General features: G+C 49.4%; 2 protein-coding genes across 2 annotated transcripts in view; one reads left to right on the top strand and one right to left on the bottom strand.

The window, feature by feature from the left end:
* Positions 1 to 7205, top strand: part of bin3 (bridging integrator 3) — a 40538-nt gene extending 33333 nt beyond the window's left edge. The window contains exons 7-9 of the mRNA XM_056287149.1: positions 1787 to 1928; positions 3071 to 3205; positions 5573 to 7205. Of these exons, the coding sequence (XP_056143124.1) occupies positions 1787 to 1928; positions 3071 to 3205; positions 5573 to 5719 (424 nt within the window). The 3' untranslated portion in view covers positions 5720 to 7205. The remainder of the gene's footprint in view (positions 1 to 1786; positions 1929 to 3070; positions 3206 to 5572) is intronic.
* A 96-nt stretch (positions 7206 to 7301) lies between these two features.
* Positions 7302 to 23034, bottom strand: acsl2 (acyl-CoA synthetase long chain family member 2). Its single transcript, XM_056284597.1, has 20 exons — positions 22906 to 23034; positions 17114 to 17364; positions 16876 to 16990; positions 15108 to 15172; positions 14897 to 14998; positions 12696 to 12795; positions 12428 to 12606; positions 12280 to 12312; positions 11835 to 11886; positions 11576 to 11649; positions 11193 to 11270; positions 10964 to 11098; positions 10317 to 10451; positions 10054 to 10222; positions 9410 to 9498; positions 9210 to 9326; positions 8947 to 9090; positions 8745 to 8846; positions 8588 to 8659; positions 7302 to 8493 (listed from the first exon to the last, which is right to left on the bottom strand). The coding sequence occupies exons 2-20, from the start codon at positions 17360 to 17362 to the stop codon at positions 8353 to 8355; spliced, it is 2151 nt and encodes a 716-aa protein (XP_056140572.1). The 5' UTR covers positions 17363 to 17364; positions 22906 to 23034; the 3' UTR covers positions 7302 to 8352.
* Positions 23035 to 23883: the final 849 nt, after the last annotated feature.

Genomic DNA, 23883 nt, shown 5'->3' with positions numbered 1-23883 from the left:
TGTGCTGAGACCTGAGTGAGACACTGAGAGGGTAGTTTCTGTGATATCCTGCACTTTTCTTAATTGCCTAGAGTGAGTGGAGCAGTCCATCCTGCTGCCCCACGAGGAAACACGGGTGGAGCTGGAGTGAGGTGAGGCACCCTGGGAAGAGGGTGATCAGCCTTTGTGTCATTTCAAAGCCTGTGTGCTGTACGTTGTCATTGACCAATTGTATCATGTTGGAGTGCAGTCATGCCTCAAGGGCAGTTGCATAATCCTTTGGCACTTCAAGTATGTGTACACTGGAGCAGGAGGCAGATAGTAGACTTGAGGATCAGCATCCACCCTCTGCCGTAAAACTAGGCCAAAGTAGTGTTTTATAAATAGTGAGAGAGCGTAGGCCGTGGGGCTGGGCCGGGCTCCATGATGTCACCAAAATGATACAAGACCACTCCTTGCTCCACTTCCTGTCAGAAACAATCCCTACTTGTCTGAGACTGAGCCTCAATCCACGTCACTCGCTTGCGCGCCTCCCTCGTCCTCTGGTTAGGCACACCAGCAGACAGCTTGGAGTGATCTAGGATTTCGCAACCGATCCACAGGTCCTCTGTGGATTCCCCTCACCTGCAGCGGCGCTACGGTTGGCATGGAGAGGAGAGTAAATCCGGAAGCCCACACACTGTGTGGTTAGTACAGCTAAGGGTAGAGACAGCTGTAATAAACTATAGTAGTAGTTTGCCTACTCTACTAATAAAATGCTGTAAATGAGTCAGTGGAAAAAAGAAGCTTTCGTTCCTGATGGCCGCCGCGTTTCATCGGTGATTCACATTTGACAGATATCTCTGTGAAGCATCTTGTGGCCAGCTGCAGAAATAGAGCGCTGTAACTGACCTGTGCCTTGTTATAAATTTAGGGAACCAGGGCCTGACTAATGTGTGAGCACATTTGCTGACTTTGGTGGGAAGTTGACGATAGATAACGTCAGCGGTTCGAACGCCGACTCATGCCGCTCTAACTCTTCTTCCTGCTAACTTACATTTCAAAATAAAAAGGGTTGGACTGTCGGCTCACTTGTTTTGGGGGGTTTTTTTTGGGGGGGGACCTTTAATTGGTTAATTAATGAGTAAAACCCGTTAATAATACTTATGTGTTGTAAGAATGTGTCTTAGAAGAGGTTTTTATCACCCGAGATATGTTAAAATCTTTATTTTGGTTTGGAAATATTTCCGCTAGATTAGAAACTTTCAGTCTGCGTACTGTGTGCCATGCCGCTGTTTCCCATTAAAACCAGCGATAAACCAGTGTAAGAAGTCCCTCGATGGAGCTCAGACTCCTGTTGCTAAGTTACAGATGAGTGTTTCCCTATTTTTAGAGTCAAAGACGAGGATTCTCATTGAAAGAATATATTTCCATTTGGAATATGATGGTTGTCGCCAGATGAGTTGTTTCATGCCGTTTTGCACTACAGTAATTAGATAATAGATTAGAAAGACCTTAAAGCGCCGCCGTCCTCTGGGGTTTGGTAGTGCCTCCACAATAAGATGTCGAGGACAGGGGTTTTATTCATTCTCGGCGACTTAGACTGAGGTGCGATTTAACGCCGAACGCACCGCAAATTTTATAGGTCGGGGAAAACTAGTTTCTAAAATCTCATTAATCTCAACTTTGGCAAAGTGCCGTGGTCTGTGAGTGTGCATGTATGTGTGTATGTTCATGTGTGTGTGTGCGCACATGATCCTCCATGTTTCATCACATGCGTGTGGCATCGCGGTGACATCTGAGCTTCTCTCTACCCTGTGTGCTGCAGATACAGCGGCGTGTTCCCCAGCCTCAACATGGCGGTCAAACGCCGGGAACAGGCGCTGCAGGACTACAAAAGGTTGCAGTCCAAGGTGGAGAAGTACGAAGAGAAAGAGAAGACGGGGCCCATCATGGTCAAGCTGCATCAGGTACCTGCACGTCCACGTCTTCATATCCTGTACAGTCGGCGTGTGGACGCTCTGTGCACGTGTTGGTCCACTCGAAGAAAAAACGCTCACGCCGTCCACGTAGGAACAGAGTTCATTCGCTCTCGCAACGACTTGCCAACTATTTTGTTGAGCGCAATAAGCGAGCGAGACACAAATGCTGACTGGATATGAACAAAAATAGTGGAGCACATGCATACTGTACATGTGCGCTTCCTCACCCACGCAAGCAACCGGGCTCTTAAGTAGTGCTGCTGCACATCTACAGGCGCGTAATTGAGAATCGCAGGCGCGCACACACAGACACACACTCTCATACACACACACACACACACACAAATACACGCAAAGGCCACTACAGAAGTGCACACATTCACGATAGCGCTGCAGTCTTGCTCGGTTCCTAACACATCCTCACATGGCAAGCCACCCACACACATTGAGAAAAGCACCGTCAGGGGAACAAAGCCTGAAGAGGGCCCCCTACATCCCTGCCTGCCCTTTTGGATCTCACCGCACTTAAAGAAAACGATCCTGACAAAACACAAGCAGCGCCATTTCGACCGGCACGCATAAAGAGAAAACTCGCCGTGTTGGTGAGAATCCGACGGAGGCCCGCATTAATTGACACAGGCGATGCGGCGGTTGAAGCGCACCATTTGCTTTCGGTATTCTCTCATTGTGCGTTCGATAACTCCGTGCCTACAAGTAGACTACCCACTAATACGTTCACACACAGTTCAGTGGCATTGGAATCCTCTCACCGCCAAGTCTGCCCACATTACCCACTCCTCCTCACTCTGGTCGTGATTACAACATCTTCTGTGTTTTGTACCCCCCCCCCCCCCCGCTGACACTCCATGGGAATTAAAGCAAATTTCTTTTTTTTATGCAATAAGAAAAGGACACTGATGATGGTTCGACGGTGAAGTGTTTGTCGTTGCTTTATCTGCAGTTGTCCCTTTTGACAGGCTGCAACTGGGCATCTTCAGTAGTGCAAAATATCACATTTCCCTGTGCATTCTGGGAGAGAAGAAGTGCTGTTTCGGCACCGTGGGAGAGTGGCGTGTAAGAATCGATGCTGAATGTTGGTTTGCTTCTTTTGTTTCCCCCTTCCACCCCAGGCCCGAGAGGAGCTTAGACCAGTCCGGGAGGACTTCGAGGCCAAGAATAAGCAGCTGCTGGACGAGATGCCCAAGTTCTACCACAGCCGCATTGACTACTTCCAGCCGAGCTTTGAGGCGCTCATCCGGGCGCAGGTTAGTGACCCCCCACCCCCACCCCCCCGATCAGGCGGGGACCGTGAACGAACCCTCGCACACGCACAGCCCGCATCGTCTTGCTAAGCCTCCTGACCACTGGTAAAACAGGGGGAGAAAGGGTCACAGGGTAGGAGTGTATAATCCCGGCTGCCTGTCTCCCTCCACACAGCCCTAATGTGATTAACCCCCAGCGACGGCCCACACTGCCCTGTTTAGCCTAGGAAGGCCATGTCTGTCTGGCTCCACGCTGGCCAGCGTAAGCCTTGTTCTAACCTGGAGCTCCTAGCTTACTTAAAGGCGTCTGAATGTGCGCCACCGTGGCCCGCCCGCCCGCCCGCCCAGCCCCCATCCAGACCAGTGTAGCCATGCCATTTCCTCTTCGGGATAGCCACTGGCACACTCCTAATTAGTAAACCAGATTATCGTAGCCCTAATGACAACGTTAGTCACATGATGTACTCCTTCTTTTGACTTTCATGTAATCGTAAAAATACAAATGACTGATGTCGAGTATTTACCAGCTCGTCTCCAGCGTTGTTTGATGTAGGGGGCTCATGATACCCATATGGTCACAAACAAGCCATTTCTAATTCCATCCACTTCACCGTCATTTGTGTAGCTCATACACATGTGCGCACACGAGCAGAGTAGCTGCACGCTGACTCACACACACACACACACACACACACGCACACTTGCGCGACTCGTGGGTGGTCAGTGGATCACATCCCCGGCCCTACTGCATGTGCTCAGTTTAGATCCGCGCTCCCTTCTCCCTGGCGTAGCGCTGCCGCACAGCAGCCAGCGGCAGCAGAGATGGCGTAATGGCTGCCTTTAATGTGAGCCTCCAGTTTCAGTATGAGGAGTCCCTACCAGCCCCTGTCGGGGGGGGGGGGGGGGCGCCGTTCTGGTCTGACCCATCAACCTGTACAGATGTCGATGATTTGGGACGTCACCTTGGTAGAATTCCTGCTGAGAAGTCTTCCCACGGCGATTATCAAGAAACGTGATTGACTTGAGTGTTAAACTTCTTCACTCCCACGTGCTGTATCATTTTTCGAGTTTGTTCTGGGCTAGGTGCTTGGAGGTCAGATGCCTCCCTGAATAAATTCAAAGCAGTCAGGGGTGTGTACGGATGATTTTTGCGGAGGTCATCTAAATAGCAGCCTACGGAATATCCCAGCTTACTGAGCGGTTCCCTCGTGTTGGGTAGGTGGCCACGGTCTCATCAGACGTTGTTTACTCTGCGTGGTGACTGGACCAACTGTACTGCTAGTTTCCATGCTCAGAGGGACATCCTGATCTGGGGTACGTTGTCATCACTGACACGGGACGTTTCCAGTGTCCCTTTCAACGAGCCACTTTGGAAATGAGAAATATCCGCCCGCTTCTCCCCCCCCCCCCCCAAACAGAAGTAATCCAATACTCTTCTCCAAGTCATGTGGCGTAGTTGGCACATTTTTGACATAAACACACAAAAAGCTCAGCCCTCCATTAACTGCTGTTTGAGACTTTTTTTTTACTTTTGTCCTCCGATGAGCATAATGTCACATTTAATGTGTGGTATTTATATTGTGAAAAGACCAACGATTGTTATTTTCTATTCCCAACTTAACCGGGACGCTATTCCGTCATGATCCCCGGCTCGCTATCGAGCACATATATCCAGGTGGCATCTTTGCTTGCTTTTCACTGTTTCAGCCCACAATACAACACGAGTACGATTGCAAATAAGTCAATGATGCCCCCTTAAGAGCACAATGCCGTATGCAGCGCCGCCTGAATAAATATTGAGATGTGTGTGGGTTTCAAGTGGTTGTATTTCCCAGTACTTTCATTCTCTGCCCACTCTTCTGGAGTCTTGTAATGTGATTAAAGTCTATTAATCATCAAAGCGAGTCTCGAGGGAGCCTGACTCATGAACTAGGGGAAGAAGCAGGGGTGGGATGTGTCAAGAAAGCTTTCGGCGAACACTCTATCTCTTGTTCAAATTGGGAAAGAAAAGGCAGGGTCACTACCCACTGAAACGCTGGGTTTTGGGGGGCTTTGTTTGAGCTGTTTGATATCTGTGGGCACCCTCTTCCCCTCCCCGAATCGCTTCTCATTAGCGGGGTTACGGGGGGGTATGGGACCGGCAGCCCGAGATTGGTGTAAGTAAAAAGGGAGGTTAGGTTGTGGGGGTGGAACGGAGTCGGGATATGAATTCAGGAGTACTATTCTTAACACCCGGAAGAGCCGAAGAAAAGCCCACCCTCCTTTATGATTTGACCCTGTATTTCGCTTCTCCCCTGCCCCCCCCCCTTCAGCCACCGTGTTGTCCTGACCCACCTGTCTTTTTTTCTTCTTCTTCTACTTGTCCCTAAGGTGGTGTACTTCACTGAAATGCACAAGATCTTCAGTGAGTTAACAGACCAGATAGACCAGGCGGGGCTGACGGACGAACAGAGGGAGCGAGAGAACGAGGCCAAGCTCAACGAGTTGCGCGCTCTCTCTATTGTCGCCGATGACTAAAGAAGGAAGCCTCGGAAGGGGAAGAGCGGTACAATACACTCTTTTCCTCCTTTTCACGCCTAGCTGACCGGATTGCACTCTTTCAGGCCTCTCTACACCGTTCCACCATGTGGCGCGGGGCCTTTATCCCGATTACCAGTCCCCCCCCCCCCCCCGTGCCCATCTAACCACCGTGCCCCCATCAAACACTGCTCGCCCTCTTCATCACTCGACTTTTCATTCTACCTTTTCTAAGATCTTTCTTCACCTCAGAAGTAATACGAATGCTGCATCTACTAAGCCATCGGCCCATTATGAGACGGTCTTGTCTTTTTTTTCAATGAAGGAATAAAACGGCTCTTCTCAGAGCTCATTTGCAGGGTGTCACTTCTCGATTTCAAACTTGTCTATTCGCTTTCAAGTTAGAAAGCAAGAAGGAAACTTGTTTTTCCAATCTCGTTTGCTGACACCAGCGAAGCAATATGTCTAAAGTGGGATCATCAGTGGCAAAATTTTCACATTCTTAAAAACTAGTGTGTCCCGTTGGACTGAACGTCCCCAGTACTGTCCAGGCTGTAAAGCCAGAAGGTTGGTATATGCTATGGGTTTTAAAATGTTCACTCTGTGCTTGTTATATCTCACCCTAGCTAATGAGGGTTAATCACTAATTAAGCTCTGTGCCATGTTGAACGAGAGGTTTTATTTACCGGGGTGTATAGTTCAGTTAGCCTTACTCGTGTCGGTAAGACATCATGGTAACCTACCTGTCAGTAGTGCGACAGTGCCTGTACAGCAGTGTGGAAAGATGTGCAGTAGAACCTGAGGAGGGGAACGAGTCATTGTTACGGACACTAAATCATCTCCCAACATCAGACTGCTGCTCCCTCTAGTGGAAGAGATCGGTCATGTTTCCGCCGCTGCCCTCCATTCAAATTGTGTGCGTCCTTTGTTCTGTTGTTTGTCGTTTTTACAGTGCCTCTGATGGGGAAGAACCTTTTTATACACCGTTTAAGCTCTACAGTGTCTTGTCTGCACACCATGCATGCCATAAAGTCAGGCGAGAGAGGCCAATCCTTGGTTTCCTTTGCCTTTCGGACCAAATCACATTGGCATTCATCCCTATTCTCTCCATCTTGTCAGGTGTTGCCTCAAAATGATGACTATGTAAGTCAGTGTGGCAAAATATTGACGTCATTGTTTATATTTACAAAATAGCTGATTTACGGACAAAAACGAACGCTTTCAGGACTGTAAAGTTGGTTATTAGAGAATGCCCCATTCGTTGTGTACTGCAATGCAGTTTGTTGGCTATATATAGAGTTGCATTTTTTTTAAAGTTGTAATACGTGGTTTATTTAACACAGCCGAGTGACTAGTTTAACATCAGACTTGAGTTTTATGCTTTTCAGAACCGTCTTAATATCAGGAAACTGTTTGACACACGTCGGGCCTGCTTTACATCGTCATTTTTCTGTGTACAATTATGAAATAAATGGGTCTGTGAGAAACGCGACCACTTCTGTGTCGTCAATACTGTTCTGATGATGTGTGAAGGATGTGAAACGTCTGCTAAAAACAGCTTTATTTCAAACTGTCAGTTTTAAAAGGAGCTTTCTCCCCCCCATGACCGCAGTGATACACCGAACACAGCAGTTTACCGTGACTAAGCTTTACTGGAGTTAGTAGTGTCCTCTTCACAATATTAATATTTACAGTTAAACTTGAATTGGAAAGTGGTGGTAACACTTATAAATTCAACGTTTGATGCGGGTTACAGGAAATGTTACGAGCATAACAAGGAACACCGGGCCTCGTTCATCAATCGTCCGTACAGATTTGTTCTTCCACGCCCGTGGGATTTTTTTTAGCCCTGAACTTTGTCTGGGAGGCTGAAAAAAAAAAAAAAGGCTAGCACTCTAGCAAGCCTGGGCGATTGCTCGTAAGAAGAAGTAGGCGATAGATGTTAGGGGGAAGGAATTACAAATACCCATCAGGCTTTGCTACAACCTGTCAGACCATGTTGAGAGCTAAAAAATTCCATGGGCGTGTAAGAACAAAATTTGTACATGCGAATGATTGATGAATGAGGTCACATGTCCCTTAAACTCCACCCTTGAGCGCGGAGTGGAGCGTTGCAAATGGGAATGGTTTGACTCGTCCACAACGTTTCAAGCTACTGGATGGCGGTGCTTCACAACCTCTAATACTCCGATCGCTACAGTTCTAGAATAATTTACTTCGTCAAAAGTAAAAAATTACCACTGAATGAAGGCTGGAAATTAGGACAGGGGGTCGTGATTCAGAATGAAGCCGATCAAACTACGTAAACTTCCAAAATCGGAGCACTAGGCGCTTGAGTAAGATCATTTACATAATATTCAGCAAAGATAAATTTTTTTTTGTACATTTACCGTTGTACTGCGTTATACCTGGCATGTAAACGGTTAATGTATCTCACAAATGTGCAAGAAGAGGCGTAGATGGACGTGGACGGAAACCCGGGTTTCCTGGGGCAAAATGCCCACGTTTCAAAACAAATCTGGTGTTGGGGTAAGGCACTGTCCAATGGTTTAACGTGTAACATGATTCGCTGTTCTTGGTACCATTTCGGTCCATCGCTGGACATCGCGACGCGTTGCGACTTCATGGGTCCTTTAAGGGGCACTCTTGCTGTACATGCTTGAGATCTGTTCTTGGAAAACCCTGCGGATGTCCACGCGTCTGCTCTTCAGGGTGGGGGTAAGGAGGCCGTTGGCCACGCTGAACATCTCGGGGTGCAAGTAAAGGTCCCGCACCTGAAATAAGAGAAACAACAACAGTAAGGTCCCCCGACCCGCTGCTTCTTTGCCCGGAGGTTGGAGCGGAGCGGATGAAGGTGGAAATCCTCACCTGCTCGAAAGACTTGAGGCCGGCCTCCTTGCCCACTGCCCTCATGTCCTCTAACACTGCTTTCTTTACGTCCTGTTGAGACAGCACTCTTTTAATTCACACTGAACTGGGAAAATGAGCTACGCAGTTTGACACACCTTCACATGGGATGACCTACTGGATTCTGGCACAGCTCCTCCAAGGAGCCCACAAATCCTCGCTCCTTAGCCCAGTCGGCGAACACCTCTGGGTCGGGTACGACAATGCCAATAAGGTAGGACTACAAAAGACAAGCTTTTGGTTAGTGCCAGGACAACGTGTAGGTCTTTTGTTCCAATTTAAAGAACAGAATATTAACCACCGTGGGTTTATTTATTTACCTGTAAACTATCTCCATGTACAAACACCTGCAGTATGGGGAAGCAGCGCATGTAGATGTTCTCTATCTTCTCTGGAGCGATGTACTCTCCCTGGGACAACTTGAAGATGTGCTTCTTCCTGTCAATGATGCGTAGCGTCCCATTCTGGCGGAGGACACGTAAAAGAAGGGACACGTTAGGTTTACCGACAGGAGAGCGGAAATTGTATCGGCCACTCGCACACGAAGGATGGAAGGGGTCGTCAGCTAAGGCGGTCAGCTTACCGGAAGCCATTGCCCCACGTCCCCGCTGTGCAACCAGCCGTCGCTGTCCAAGGCCTCCGCTGTCCTCTCGGCGTCCCTCAGGTAGCCGCGGAACACGCTGTGGCCGCGAATACAGATCTGCAACGCAAGGAAACGGGTGTCGACACAAAGCAGAAGGTCTGGTACGAACAATGTGCTTCCTCGTCCGCAGACCATCTCACCTCGCCCTCTCCGTTCTTGGCGTAGTAGTTCATCTCGGGGATGTCCACCAGTTTTACCACCGTGCAGGGCAAAGGGGCACCGACGTGACCTGACACACACAGCCACACGTACACAACTGGAGTAACCAACACAAGGGTTTGAACCCCCCCCCCCCCTTTTTCTCCCCAATCGTATCCGGCCAATTATCCCACTCTTCCGAGCCGTGTCCCGGTCTCCGCTCCACCCCCTCTGCCGTTCCAGGGAGGGCTGCAGACTACCACATGCCTCCTCTGATACATGTGGAGTCGCCAGCCGTTTCTTTTCACCTGATGGTGAGGAGTTTCGCCAGGGGGAGGTAGCGCGTGGGAGGATCACGCTATTCCCCCCTGTTCCCCCTCCCCCCTGAACAAGCGCCCCCAACCGACCAGAGGAGGCACTAGATCAGCGACCAGGACACATATCCACATCTGGCTTCCCACCCACAGACACGGCCAATTGTGGCTGTAGGGACGCCCGACCAAGCTGGAGGTAACACTGGGATTCGAACCGACGATACCCGTGTTGATAGGTAACGGAATAGATCGCTACGCTACCCGGACGCCTCTTTTGTTTTGTTTGTTTTTGAGGAATCAACACAGATGCTGTGCAAGGCTAGCTCGGGTACCTGCAGTCCAATCCCCCGGCATGGAGAAGGTGCAGCCTGCAGTGCACTCGGTCTGACCGTAACCCTCAAAGATGAGACAGCCCAGGGTGGCTCTGAGGAAGGACAGCACAACGGGGGAGATGGGTGCCGACGCCGTCAGGATGAACCTCAGATTACCTCCTAAACTGGCCTGAAATGGAGGCAAACACGTATTGTGGTGTTGGTGCGAGAATCATGTGAAGAAACCCGGTAAGTGGCGTTGGGAAGGCGGTTAAGGAGCGGACCTGAATCCTGTTGAACACCAGTTTGTCCCACAGACTGTTGTTACGCACAACCCCGCTGCTGAGCTCAGCCTGTTTCCTCCTCACGGCATAGTGGAGCAGAGTCCTCCTCAGCGGAGAGGTCACAGAGCCTAGGATCTGTATTAAGAGTCGTGGAAATACACAGACAAGCGAATGAGGCTGAAACCCGGATAGCATCCGGATGTGGGCCACTTCAGGCAATGATGCGGCACTGATGGCCTTTTTCTGGCCCTGACCAAATGGATGCGAGCCTGAAGTGGCCCACATGTATAATAGCAAATATGGTTCAAATATGCCAAATCAAATGTGGGCCTTTTTTATTTTGGCAAAGATGCGGTGCTCTGGGCAACATGTAATCTGGATGTGACCCTGAAGTGGCCCGTGTGGTAAGTGGTGAAAACAAATATGGGCCACCTTGGGCAATTATGTGGCACATGCGGCATTGCTATGGCTTGGTTCTGGCCCAGATCTGTCAAAACAGGAGCGGACCGCCCACGTGCCATCATCAACGCGGTATGTGGGCCGGGTGTGGGCCGGCTCGTCTCATGTGCTGCTAAATGCGCGTGCCAGCGATTCATCGGCCGGCCACGGCGGTTATCAGACGGTGGGATTTGAACTGATTCACAGACCTTGTCGTAGATGCGGTTGAGTATGCGAGGCACGACGGGAAAGAAAGTCGGTTTGAGAGTTTTGATGTCGTCCATGAGGAGGGAAATGTCCCCCTGGTAGAATCCTACTCTGGCGCCGTGGCAGAACATGGAAACCTGGGACGTAAATAGGCGTAATTTAGAGTAAACACACACACACACACACAGAGTTGTAAATTCCAGGTGAGATCAAAAATTGTGACATACGTACCTGAATCATCCTCTCAAACATATGGGCCAGGGGCAGATAGGAGATCGACACGTCCTCCTGCTGGATCACGAACGAACCCTGGGAGAGAAAGGAGGAGAAATGAGGAAACACGAGGGAGTAATTGAGGTCACACAAGCGACATACGGTGAAGCGGCATAAGAAATCTAGCCCTTTATAATTGCACTTAGAATCTTTACACATGGGCAATTAACTAAAGTACCAACCAGTTACAAGGGCAATCAAACCGGCATTTAATCATGCCATTAGACACAGCAGGGGGAGAGACGGTTTGAGATAGGTGTACACAGAGACAGGCAAATGGGAAACGACGGTAGCCATGAAGCTGTTCTCAATTAGAGAGGGAGGTGGAAGTACAGACAGACCTCCAGGATCTTAATAACAGAGGAAGTGTTGGAGGCGATGTTGCCGTGGGTGATCATGGCTCCCTTGGGCTTGCCTGGATAAATAAACAAGACGTTATTGCAGTGCCCTGTGCAGCATAGGAAACCACAGCCAAACCGTAATGAGAGCTTGTTAGTGGGCGCTGATGGACACCTCTCTAATGATGTGAGTAAAATAAATGTAGGGGGCACCGGAGTGATTGCGGATGATTATGGGGAGATCTAGGAGATTACACAGTACCTGTGGTTCCACTGGTGAAGCAGACCACTGCCAGATCCTGCGGTTGGGGCGGCTACAACAAACATATGAGATAAAATATGAGAATATGACAACAAGCTTCCTCCATTCCTAATTTAAGCCCTGACTACAAGCATAATGAAGTCTTATGAGAGAGGGCTGGCAGTAAATCTGTCATCCTAGCATTTATAAAGGAATTATATATATACTATATACACACACACACACACACACACACACACACACACATATATATATATATAATCCAGTGAGTCAAGTAAATTCTTTATGAGACAGTACAAGCCTGTTTCATGCCATAAGCAATCATCAGCTGTCTCTCTCTCTCTCTCTATATATATATATGAGAGAGAGAGAGAGAGAGAGAGAGTATATATACTAGACCCAGTTTCGATGTAATGATGCAGCTTTTCGAAGGCGGTCCACTCACCACAGGATCTTTGAGGTTCTGTCTTCCCAGATCCTAAAGTGTGTTCAATAGCAGTTCAAGCGTTACCCCAACTGGCTCTACCAAAGTGTGTCCCAAGCAAAATGAAATTTGACCGTCGTCAAATAGGACGTCTGGCCCCCGGACTCACCATGAGCTCCTGCAGTTTTAAAACCTCCACCCCACACTCCTTTCCCCTCTCCAGCAGGTCTCCGCTGAAGTCACCGAAGAGCACCAGGCAGGACAGGGTCGGCACCGCGCCTTTCACCTTGTTGTCCATGAGGGACGAGGCCTTCTCCTCCCGGTCGCAGAACACCAAAGAGATCTCGGCTGGAATGGACGTCACAGTAAACATATTTACCGCCTAGCCGGGAAACACTGCTGCGCTACAGTTGTTCTCCTGCAGCACGGTCTCTCACCCAGGTTGAAGATGTGGACCATTGCCTCCAGCCCCAGGGTATCATACAGGGGCACCACTGCCATGGAGTAGGTGTAGCAGGCCAGCTCTGCGATGACCCACTGCAACCAACAGAGGGCGACAGAGCCATTACAGTGCACATTTCCAGCCAGCGTTCCTCCAGAACGGAATCACAACACACTATGCAGTTAAATAAAAATATCACTAATAATAACAGTAGCAGACAATAATACATGTCAATAATAATGTCACTGTCTGTTGGCAATCTCTAAATACCACTTACTACTAATCTTTACAATTTATAAAGGGGATTCTTTGACCAGTTATAACACATTTTACATTAAAAAAAAGGTGTAACTACTACAACAACAATAATAGTAATAATAATAATAATAGCAGTAATAATAATAATAATAATAGTAGTAATAATAATAATAACTCTTGAAAACGATATTTCGGTTTGGTCGAACCTTTTTACTTTTCGGCAGGCTCACCTCCATAAAAAGCAGCAGTACTGGTTTTAATATCGGTTTCACCCTGAGGTGCCTGCTGTGACTACTGCCTCTCAACATATATATTTTTTTCCACCTCAATATTGGATTGCTACAGACAAAATTACGTCTTGAAAAATGTACCCGGGTCTTCCTTTTATCTCAGTCGAGTGTGTGAAAAGAATTTCGAGGTAAGGTTTACGTATATGATTTCAGAAGCGGCAAAACTGTGCGTGCGTAGATGACCAATCGTGAATCCCTGCCCAGACCGCATCCGGATGTGGGCCACTTCAGGCAGTGGTGCGGCACTGATGGCCTCCTGGCCCTGACAAAATGGATGGGAGCCTGAAGTGGCCCACATGTGTAAACGCAAATATGGCCCAGATATGCCAAATCAAATGTGGGCCTTTTTTGGCAAAGATGCGGCGCTCTGAGCAACATGTGATCTGGATGTGACCCTGAAGTGGCCCGTGTGGTAAATGGTGAATATGGCCCAAATATCACAAAACAAATATGGACCACCTTTGGCAAATATGTGGCACATGCGGCATTGCTATGGCTTGGTTCTGGCCCAGATCTGGCAAACGGGAGCGGACCGCCCAAGTGCCACCATTCCACACGGTATGTGGGCCAGATGAACGTGTCGGTGTGGGACGGGTCCGGGGCCACAGCGGTTTTGTTATCTGGGTGAGGAGGTGGACAAAGTAAAAAAAAAAAAAAATCCGATCGAACTGAAATGTAATTTAAAGCGATGCCCGGGATGCTCGGGGGTGAACGATTAGTAATGTGGTAAGATGCATTTGCTGTTGTTTTATACATACAAACACACACACACACACACACACACACACACACACACACACACAGACACACACCCAAACCAACCCTAAACAGTGGGCGTGCAACTTCGCTTTGAACTGAACGATACAGGAGCAAGTCTTAACGTCGCAACAGGAAGTAGATCCAGTACATTACAACAATTAGTCACATAACATTCTGACTGGGCGCTTCACACCGGCATCATTAAACAGATGCTTTGCTCCGGTTCGACGGAGCCGAGGTCGGCTCGTGGGAATCGTGTTTTTGGCTGAGCGGCAGCCCGGAGAGGAACGCTGACGTGACGGAAACGCCTCAAAACGCCCATCGGAAGGAAGACCGACTGGTTCGAGCGGGGCTAAAAGGTGACGGGGCAGGTCTTACTCGCAGCTTTGACGACTGCGTTTCTGTGAAATCCTACTTCGGATGAGGCCGCACGGGCGACAGCGAGTGAGAGAACGAGAGGGCGAGGCCGAGACTCAATAGTGGCGGGGGTGCAGGAAAATGTTGTAACGATCCCGGATGGATAGGCTCGGTAGCCCTCGGCTAAAGGGTCGGACCCTTTAGTCGACAGGTTGACGTTGTCGCCCGCGGTGCAGGAGATATGGGTTCGCGTCCCGGCTGTGGCGGTCTCGGGCTGCCCCCCCGAAGCACTCACACTTACTACAAACATTTTTGGAGGGGTCATAACACCCCACCCCACCCCACACCCCGAATCCATGCAGATGCTCCAACTAAAGGTGAAACTCAAAAGTCAGTTTGTGAAAGTGCTTTGCGTCAAAACAAACAAACAAACACATAATAAACCAGTTGTAAACTCAGAGGTAGGCAGCCAACGAGAGAACAACCCCGCCCCCCCCCCCATCACAAACAAAGTACGGCGGAGGATACATACCTCTGGTCTGTTCTGTGCAAATATCCCAACAAACTGCTCAGGGTTGGGCTGGCAGCCTTTGGCCAGCAGCCCGGAGCCCAGCATCTGCGCCTGCGCCGCCACCTGCAACGCCAGGACAGTCGGTCAGTCAGGAAATGTCACGTGTAGTGGGACACATTATGTAGAGGCACTCTGACTGTCGGAGTAGCGAAACGCCAAATATCTGCCAGACCTCGGTGTAGGGGATCCACTGGTAGGGCTGCCCCGGTTTCCTGAAGCCAAGACACGGGCCACTTCCTGTAGGTCACAACACACTCCGGTCACATCTCAGCCCAGTCATGTTTGTAATCTCATGACTTCTCTAATGTCTACATTTTGTTTTGTTTTTATTGTATGGGTTAGGGGATTTATATATATATATATATACACTACCGTTCAAAAGTTTGGGATCACCCAAACAATTTTGTGTTTTCCATGAAAAGTCACACTTATTCACCACCATATGTTGTGAAATGAATAGAAAATAGAGTCAAGACATTGACAAGGTTAGAAATAATGATTTGTATTTGAAATAAGATTTTTTTTACATCAAACTTTGCTTTCGTCAAAGAATCCTCCATTTGCAGCAATTACAGCATTGCAGACCTTTGGCATTCTAGCTGTTAATTTGTTGAGGTAATCTGGAGAAATTGCACCCCACGCTTCCAGAAGCAGCTCCCACAAGTTGGATTGGTTGGATGGGCACTTCTTTGAGCAGATTGAGTTTCTGGAGCATCACATTTGTGGGGTCAATTAAACGCTCAAAATGGCCAGAAAAAGAGAACTTTCATCTGAAACTCGACAGTCTATTCTTGTTCTTAGAAATGAAGGCTATTCCATGCGAGAAATTGCTAAGAAATTGAAGATTTCCTACACCGGTGTGTACTACTCCCTTCAGAGGACAGCACAAACAGGCTCTAACCAGAGTAGAAAAAGAAGTGGGAGGCCGCGTTGCACAACTGAGCAAGAAGATAAGTACATTAGAGTCTCTAGTTTGAGAAACAGACGCCTCACAGGTCCCCAACTGGCATCTTCATTAAATAGTACCTGTTAGAGCCTGTTTGTGCTGTCCTCTGAAGGGAGTAGTACACACCGGTGTAGGAAATCTTCAATTTCTTAGCAATTTCTCGCATGGAATAGCCTTCATTTCTAAGAACAAGAATAGACTGTCGAGTTTCAGATGAAAGTTCTCTTTTTCTGGCCATTTTGAGCGTTTAATTGACCCCACAAATGTGATGCTCCAGAAACTCAATCTGCTCAAAGAAGTGCCCATCCAACCAATCCAACTTGTGGGAGCTGCTTCTGGAAGCGTGGGGTGCAATTTCTCCAGATTACCTCAACAAATTAACAGCTAGAATGCCAAAGGTCTGCAATGCTGTAATTGCTGCAAATGGAGGATTCTTTGACGAAAGCAAAGTTTGATGTAAAAAAAATCTTATTTCAAATACAAATCATTATTTCTAACCTTGTCAATGTCTTGACTCTATTTTCTATTCATTTCACAACATATGGTGGTGAATAAGTGTGACTTTTCATGGAAAACACGAAATTGTTTGGGTGATCCCAAACTTTTGAACGGTAGTGTGTATATATATATATATATATATATATATATATATATATATATATATATATATAAAGCCTCCCATGCACACACATTATGATTATGACCAAAACCAGAGTGGTGACTTATGGGGAAAAAGGGGATCTTGATATCCAATTAGCGATCCGTGTCGGGTTTTCTCCAGTTTTTATGTGACATATCGAAATCAAACCCTGCTTTCTGATACTTCCTACTTTCAAAACCTACTTACAACACTCCAATTATGAAAAGTTAAGAGGTTCGACGTTGTTACCCAGTGATGTTGTTTTCTCACAGTCTCATATTTACATCATGCAAACTCGGTCCTGGATAAAGTTAAAGCGTTTGATTGTGGATTTGCCCAAGCGGGGCGGCCCACCTGCGATCCGGAGGCCCCTCTTGAAGATGTCGTACACCGTCCTGGTGTCCTCGTAGTAAAACTCCAGCAGCGCGTCATCCTTAAGAAGAGCCGATCGCCTGCAGCTGGGATTTCCCTGCGAGTGACGGACACAATTGAAACGCTCCGGAGACACGAACACGCCCGAGTGAAAGACGGGCAGCGTGTGCACGACTGTAAACCCCGAAAAAGGTGACGACGGCGGCCGAGATCCACTCACCTCGACAGCTACAGACTGAGCCTGGAGATCGCAGGGCGGACGCATGGGTCGAGGACGGGTAACCAGCCAGTACACGGTGAGCGAGGCCAGAGCACCTATGCCCAACAGGTAGGGGGAGGACAGAGAGAGGGAGGACAGGGAGAAGGAGGACAGAGGAAACGAGGGAAGGAGACTCCAGACGTCCTCTGATTCAGGCACTTTGAGTCTACCGTTGGCTTGAATGGACTGCAACCACACCTGAAAATGCATAGCTGGGAGGGGGACAAGGAGACAGAGGCAGGGGGACAGACTGTGAGTGTGTTTGAATGAATGAATGAATGAATGAGGAAATGCATGAATGAATGAATAAGGAAATTAATTAATTAATGCATAAATGAATGAATGAAGAAATTAATGAGGAAATTAATCCATGAACGAATGAACGAACGAATGAATGAATGAATGAATGAATGAATATGTAATGGAGCCAATCAAATAGGAGGCAATTATATTCACTCACAACTGAAAGTAGTTGCTGGAAGATATGGAAAATATCATTGTCACAATAATCACCAGGAATTTCACACAATGTCGATATATATGTATATATATATGTATATATATATATATATATGTATATATATATCCACAATATCTGCTTACATATGCAAAAATACAACTCCAAGAATCCGGCTGATGTTCACCACATTATACTGATTCGTAATGTAAAGTGTGCTGTCCGATCTAATCTTGTTTGTAAATGGTACTCCCTCAAATACCTCAGACTACATTTTGTGAGAAATTGTGGGTCATAGATCCACGTTATCACGGATACAAGACACAACAAAACTGTGTGCCGTGATAAGACAATATCCAAATGTCATCCCGATACGATATGATAATATTGAATCACTGCCAAGCCACAGCTGAAAGCCGCTGGAAGTGGCAGCACAAGTCTGTTTGTGCTGCAGGGCTCAGTGAACAGGACCGGTGAGCATCGACTAGTACGAACCAATCCTGCCGCCACAGCCGGCGGGGGAAATTATTAATAACCGCGAGCAAAACGGACAAAATTCAGTGGCGGTGGATCCAAATTCACCAGGTGAGCTGCACATCCAACTTCTCATATTTACCGCTTTAACATCTGAGCTGGATAGACAAGCGGCTCAAGAGTGAGGGCTCAACTAAATCCGAAAGGCAAAACCATCGCTGGTGTTTTCGGGCCGTTAGTACACCGGTGCTGTTGTGACCCTGGTTCAAAGCCCAGCTGAATCATGCTGGTTGGTGTGCAGGCCTGGCAGGGCCCGAGACCTGGTGGGGAAAGAAGTGGCCCGAGCTGGATACAAAGGGGGAGGGGGAAGGGGAGGGGGGGGGCAACAGGAAGTAATCAGGATTGGCTTCAGTGAGACAGGCGCTGAGGTTACTCTCAGTCATGGTCTGTCGTGCTCACAGAGACCACCGAGGGCTGGGGGGGGGGCGAGCGAGAGCCGGGTTTTGTAGAGTAGCAAGAGGTTGATGCTGACATGGGGTGAGGGGGAGGACCAGCGTGATGTGGCTGGCAGCCTGTTGCCCTCCCCACCTCCCACTCCTCCCCCTGCTCAAGTTTCCCCTGCCAAATTTTAATTGCTCATGTGCAGAAATGAATGAAAGGGGAGACGGGGGAAAGGTTTGGGGGAAGCAACCCATCGCTACCACCACGAAACAAACTTCTTAACATTTCTCTTTAATTTCTCCTCCAACCACTTAAGTCCCCCGCTTCGCCGGTCCACTTTCACTTGCACCAAGGCATGGCATTCACCTCGCTGAATAAACCCCCCCCCCCTCCACTCCTCTTCCCCGAGAACCCCTCAACCTCTCACCCAGTTTCTCCCCCCGCCTCTCCGAAACAGGAGCGGGGGGGGGGGATAAAAGAGTGATGTCAGCCCTCTTCCCCGCTGTTTAACCAGAACGATTTCGCTTCACTTCTCAACTCTGGGCCCGCTCTCCCCCCGCTAGCCGGGCCCGCTCTCCCCCGCTCGCTGCAGGACCCACCGGCTCCGTCCATCGACGCGAGCCGCTCGCTGGGGAAATGTTCAGATGCCATTTTGCGTCCGATGAATGAGCGCTGATCCAGTTGGGCCCTTACGGGGGTTGAATGGACGGGAACAATGGGGCCTCGGGGCTCGAAAACACAAAATAATGGTTTGTGTGGAGAATTATCCCCTGCTGTAGCCCATTTTCTCTTTCTTTAGCTCCCTGACTAGTGTTACTCCCCACCAGCACCAGCACCACCCCCCCACCCTCGGTGCCTTCCTGCCTCGCTCCCATTCATAATGGCTATTGTCAGGAACCAGACAGGCACTATTGTGCTTCCCAGCTTCTCCTCTGTAGGAGGGACGAGACAAAAGGAAACGACACAGACATTTAAATATAATCGCGCTGAAACAGTGAACCAAGCGCGTTCACCTCTGCAGACTGTACAACACCCCCCCTCGTGACGCTACATTCACATTCCCACAACGTGATTAACAACAGAGGTACTGATGAGAGCCCCCCCCCCACACCCACACACCCCCACCCCCACAGGTAGTCTGTGCTACAAACTCTAATAAGAAAAAAATGACATTACGTGACTGGACACACAGGATTATGACTAAAACGCAGAAGAAGAGTCGTCAAACCGATCATCGTGAGGCGTCATTCGAACCCTGCGCCGCGGTCTCGAGGGAATGTGGACGATGCCCCGGGGGGTAGTCTGCCTGCCTGCGTGTCTGCGCAGATCCGCACCTGCTGGCAAGCCGAGACCGAGACCACAACACGGAGCAGGGATCCTGCACGATGACTAATTCACCGGCGGGAACAAACACGAAGACCCGGTCGGGCGTTGACGAGGCGGACGGAACGAGCTCCCCGGAAGTGGAACCGTATAGCAAGCGGCTTCCCACCTACCTGCCCCACCAAAGCGGGAGTCCGAGCGGAGAAGCGAGCGGAGGAGAAAAGTTCGGCTCCCGAACTTGAGCCAAAGTTAAGGCAGTGCCCCTCCACGCGCGTGCTCGCGCGCGCTCGCACTCGCTCGCTCGCACACTTTTTCGATATCGACGGTAAATTACTCAACTACCACAGTACCTGAATCGCGTCAAGGTCATAGCGCGGATGACGGCAGCTTCCAGCAAGTACGTCTCTGGTGAGAGAGAGAGCAGAAGAAGAATGTCTCCCTTGACCCCGGAGGACCGCGGGGGGCGAGATGAAGAGGGGGAATGTTTATGGGGAGGGACAAGGCGACAGGAGTTTGCGATCCACACAAGGCGGACCGGGACCGGCAATGAACTCTGCAAGTGTTGTGCAGTGCGGGGGAACGGGTCCGATGGGGGAGAGTACAAATGGGACACGTGAGGGTATTTGGGGGGGGGGGCGAGAAGGGTGAGAGGCTGAAATGCACGAGCGATTTCTGGCTGTGATGCCCAAATGAAGCGTGAAGAACAGACACACACTCGGGCACAATGAAGTTTTTCTGTAAAGGCGAAAAGGAGAGGGCAAGAAGGGGAGGGGGCGGGGCAGGGAGGGGGGTTGTCATGCACGGCCCAGAAAGGGTACAGCAGACTCATGCACGGCCCAGGAAGGGTACAGCAGACTCATGCACGGCCCAGAAAGGGTACAGCAGACTCATGCACGGCCCAGGAAGGGTACAGCAGACTCATGCATGGCCCAGGAAGGGTACAGCAGACTCATGCACGGCCCAGGAAGGGTACAGCAGACTCATGCACGGCCCGGGAAGGGTACAGCAGACTCATGCACGGCCCAGGAAGGGTACAGCAGACTCATGCATGGCCCAGGAAGGGTACAGCAGACTCATGCACGGCCCAGGAAGGGTACAGCAGACTCATGCATGGCCCAGGAAGGGTACAGCAGACTCATGCACGGCCCAGGAAGGGTACAGCAGACTCATGCATGGCCCAGGAAGGGTACAGCAGACTCATGCACGGCCCAGGAAGGGTACAGCAGACTCATGCACGGCCCAGAAAGGGTACAGCAGACTCATGCACGGCCCAGAAAGGGTACAGCAGACTCATGCATGGCGCAGGAAGGGTACAGCAGACTCATGCATGGCCCAGAAAGGGTACAGCAGACTCATGCATGGCGCAGGAAGGGTACAGCAGACTCATGCACGGCCCAGAAAGGGTACAGCAGACTCATGCATGGCGCAGGAAGGGTACAGCAGACCCTCATTTACGAACGCAGAACACAGTGTTCAAGCACTCTCGTCGGCCTGTCATTAGGCTTCAGAGGAGAATATGCACATACACGTCTCAAACGCAACTGAAACCCAGATAGCAAAACTGCTGCGGCCCGCACCCGACACGTCATCCGGCCCACATACCGCGTGGAATGATGGCACTTTGGGCGGTCCGCTCCTGTTCGCCAGATCTGGGCCATAACCGAGCCACAGCAACGCCGCGTGTGCCACATATTTGCCAAAGGCGGCCCAGATGTGTTTTGTGATATTTGGGCCATATTCACCGTTTACCACACGGGGCCACTTCAGGGTCACATGCTGCCCAGAGCACCGCGTCTTTGCCACACACACACACAAAAAGGCCCACATTTGATTTGGGCCATATTTGCTTTTATACTTGTGGGCCACTTCAGGCTCACATCCATTTTGCCAGGGCCAGAAGAAGGCCATCAGTGCCGCATCACTGCCTAAAGTGGCCCACGTCCAGATGCTGTCTGGGAAGGGTTTTTTTTTTTAAATTTATTTGTTACAGCATTTTTGTTCATCTCTGCATTTTCAGTCTATGATTTAGTGGCTGTTTCAAGAACGGTGCTCAGGGTTACTATTTTTCCTTTTTTTGGGGGGTGTTTTCAGGAGAATAACCTCTGTACTTTTGGCACGGCCTGCTCCGGCGCTCGCTTTATACGGTGTTTTACGCGTCAGGATAGCAAACCAACCAAGTCAGCCGCGCGGCCGGGTTCACACGCCGTCCGTGTGCGTCAGCGCTGTGCGCCGGGTCCCGTCAAACGCTCTTCTGACACCGGACACGGGGCCAGCGCCCCTCTCGGAGCGCGTTCCACCCACGTGGGCAGGTTCGAACTTATTGCCATGAGTTTCCAGACACCCGAGAAAGGAAAAACAAGAGGGGAGGGGTCCAGGATGGTTATAACGTGCGCGCACAGGGAATTCTTGTTAAAATGCAGCAGGATCCCACAGAGTGGATTCCAAGGCGGCTATAAACTCCTGGCCCGCTGCCAACGAGCTGCGAGACCAGCAATTATATCCTCGGTTCAAGGAGAAAAACAGAACGGAGCCCCCCCCCTCTCTCTCGCTTCTGCAGCTGCACCAGAAGAGAAAAGTCAGGGGAAACAAAAAAGGAAGAGTAGGAAAGGAGTCAAACTCGGGAGGCTGCAAGAAACTGAGCAGCAAAAACAAAAAGCCGGGTTGAAAGGCGAAACTTCACACTTTCACTACAAGAAGACCGGCGATCGCGACCGTCGTCCCCGCCGTTTAGCTAATTGAAAAGTGCTCATTAACGGCAACACGCGCAGCTGTCAAACCCCCGTCAACCGGGCGGGGGTGGGGGGGGGTGCCGCTTTCGCGCGTGGAAAAAAAAAAGGGGCGACGTGAGCCCGGCAATTTGTGTTTAATTGCGACGCAACTTTTGCGGGGCTCTTCGCGCATGCGCACACGCGGGTTGACGCGTTGCACTGTGAAGCGCAAAGACGGCGACAAAATCTTTTTTTTCCCGAAGTTTAACCCAAATACACTAGACGGTGGAGTCCTTCCCTTGCGGACTTGTGGTGGTGCTGGTGGTGCTGGTGGTGGGGGGGGGACTTACCATACGCTCTTCGTGGGTCGGATTAAGTACTGTACGCGAAGGCAGGAGCAGCCGAAACACCTCGGTGAAATGTAGGTCACCAGGTCTCTCTGGCATCGGCTTTCCTCCACTCGGGTCGCTTCATTGAGATCCCCACCCGCCACCACGTGTCTGAGCCGCTGAACGCGGCGCTGCACGGAGCCCTCCGACTCCTTGTGACGTCACTTTCTACACATCCCGACACATCTGGAGCCTCAAACCCTATTGCCCAACATCACAACTTTGTTTGAAAGGGTTTTTTTTTTCTTTTTTTTTTTTAAAGGCACCAGTTTTTCCTCCACCCCCATGCGGGTCCTCCAACAGATTTCATTCAGCAGGCCAGTCTTCTCTGGGCTTTGGTTTTAACCGTACCTTTCAGCATGCTCAAAGGGCACAAAGACTGTATGACATTAGATAGACAGATAGATAGATAGATAGATAGATAGATAGATAGATAGATAGATAGATAGATAGATAGATAGATAGATAGATAGATAGATAGATAGATAGATAGATAGATAGACAGACAGACAGACAGACAGACAGACAGACAGATAGATAGATAGATAGATAGATAGATAGATAGATAGATAGATAGATAGATAGATAGATAGATAGACAGACAGACAGACAGACAGACAGACAGACAGACAGACAGACAGACAGACAGACAGACAGACAGACAGACAGACAGACAGACAGACAGACAGACAGACAGACAGATAGATAGATAGATAGATAGATAGATAGATAGATAGATAGATAGATAGATAGATAGATAGATAGATAGATAGAACCCAGTGAGTCAAGTAAATTCTTTGTGAGACAGTACAAGCCTGTTTCATGCCTCATCATCAGCTGTCAGTCCACCAGCCGACCTTTGACAGCTGATGATGGTTTATGGCATGAAACAGGCTTGTACTGTCTCATAAAGAATTTACTTGACTCACTGGGTTATTT

The sequence above is a fragment of the Lampris incognitus genome, chromosome 1 (genome assembly GCF_029633865.1).
Source record: "Lampris incognitus isolate fLamInc1 chromosome 1, fLamInc1.hap2, whole genome shotgun sequence".
Lineage (NCBI taxonomy): Eukaryota > Metazoa > Chordata > Actinopteri > Lampriformes > Lampridae > Lampris > Lampris incognitus.
This window is presented reverse-complemented; position numbering and strand designations above follow the sequence as displayed.

Excerpts from the sequence above, each read along its gene's own strand:
- acsl2 (XM_056284597.1), bottom strand. The coding sequence starts at position 17,362 with ATGCATTTTCAGGTGTGGTTGCAGTCCATTCAAGCCAACGGTAGACTC. Across the intron at positions 15,173-16,875 it reads GAGGGGCCTCCGGATCGCAG|GAAGTGGCCCGTGTCTTGGC; the intron begins GTGGGCCGCCCC and ends TGTGACCTACAG. Across the intron at positions 14,999-15,107 it reads AGTGGATCCCCTACACCGAG|GTGGCGGCGCAGGCGCAGAT; the intron begins GTCTGGCAGATA and ends CTGGCGTTGCAG.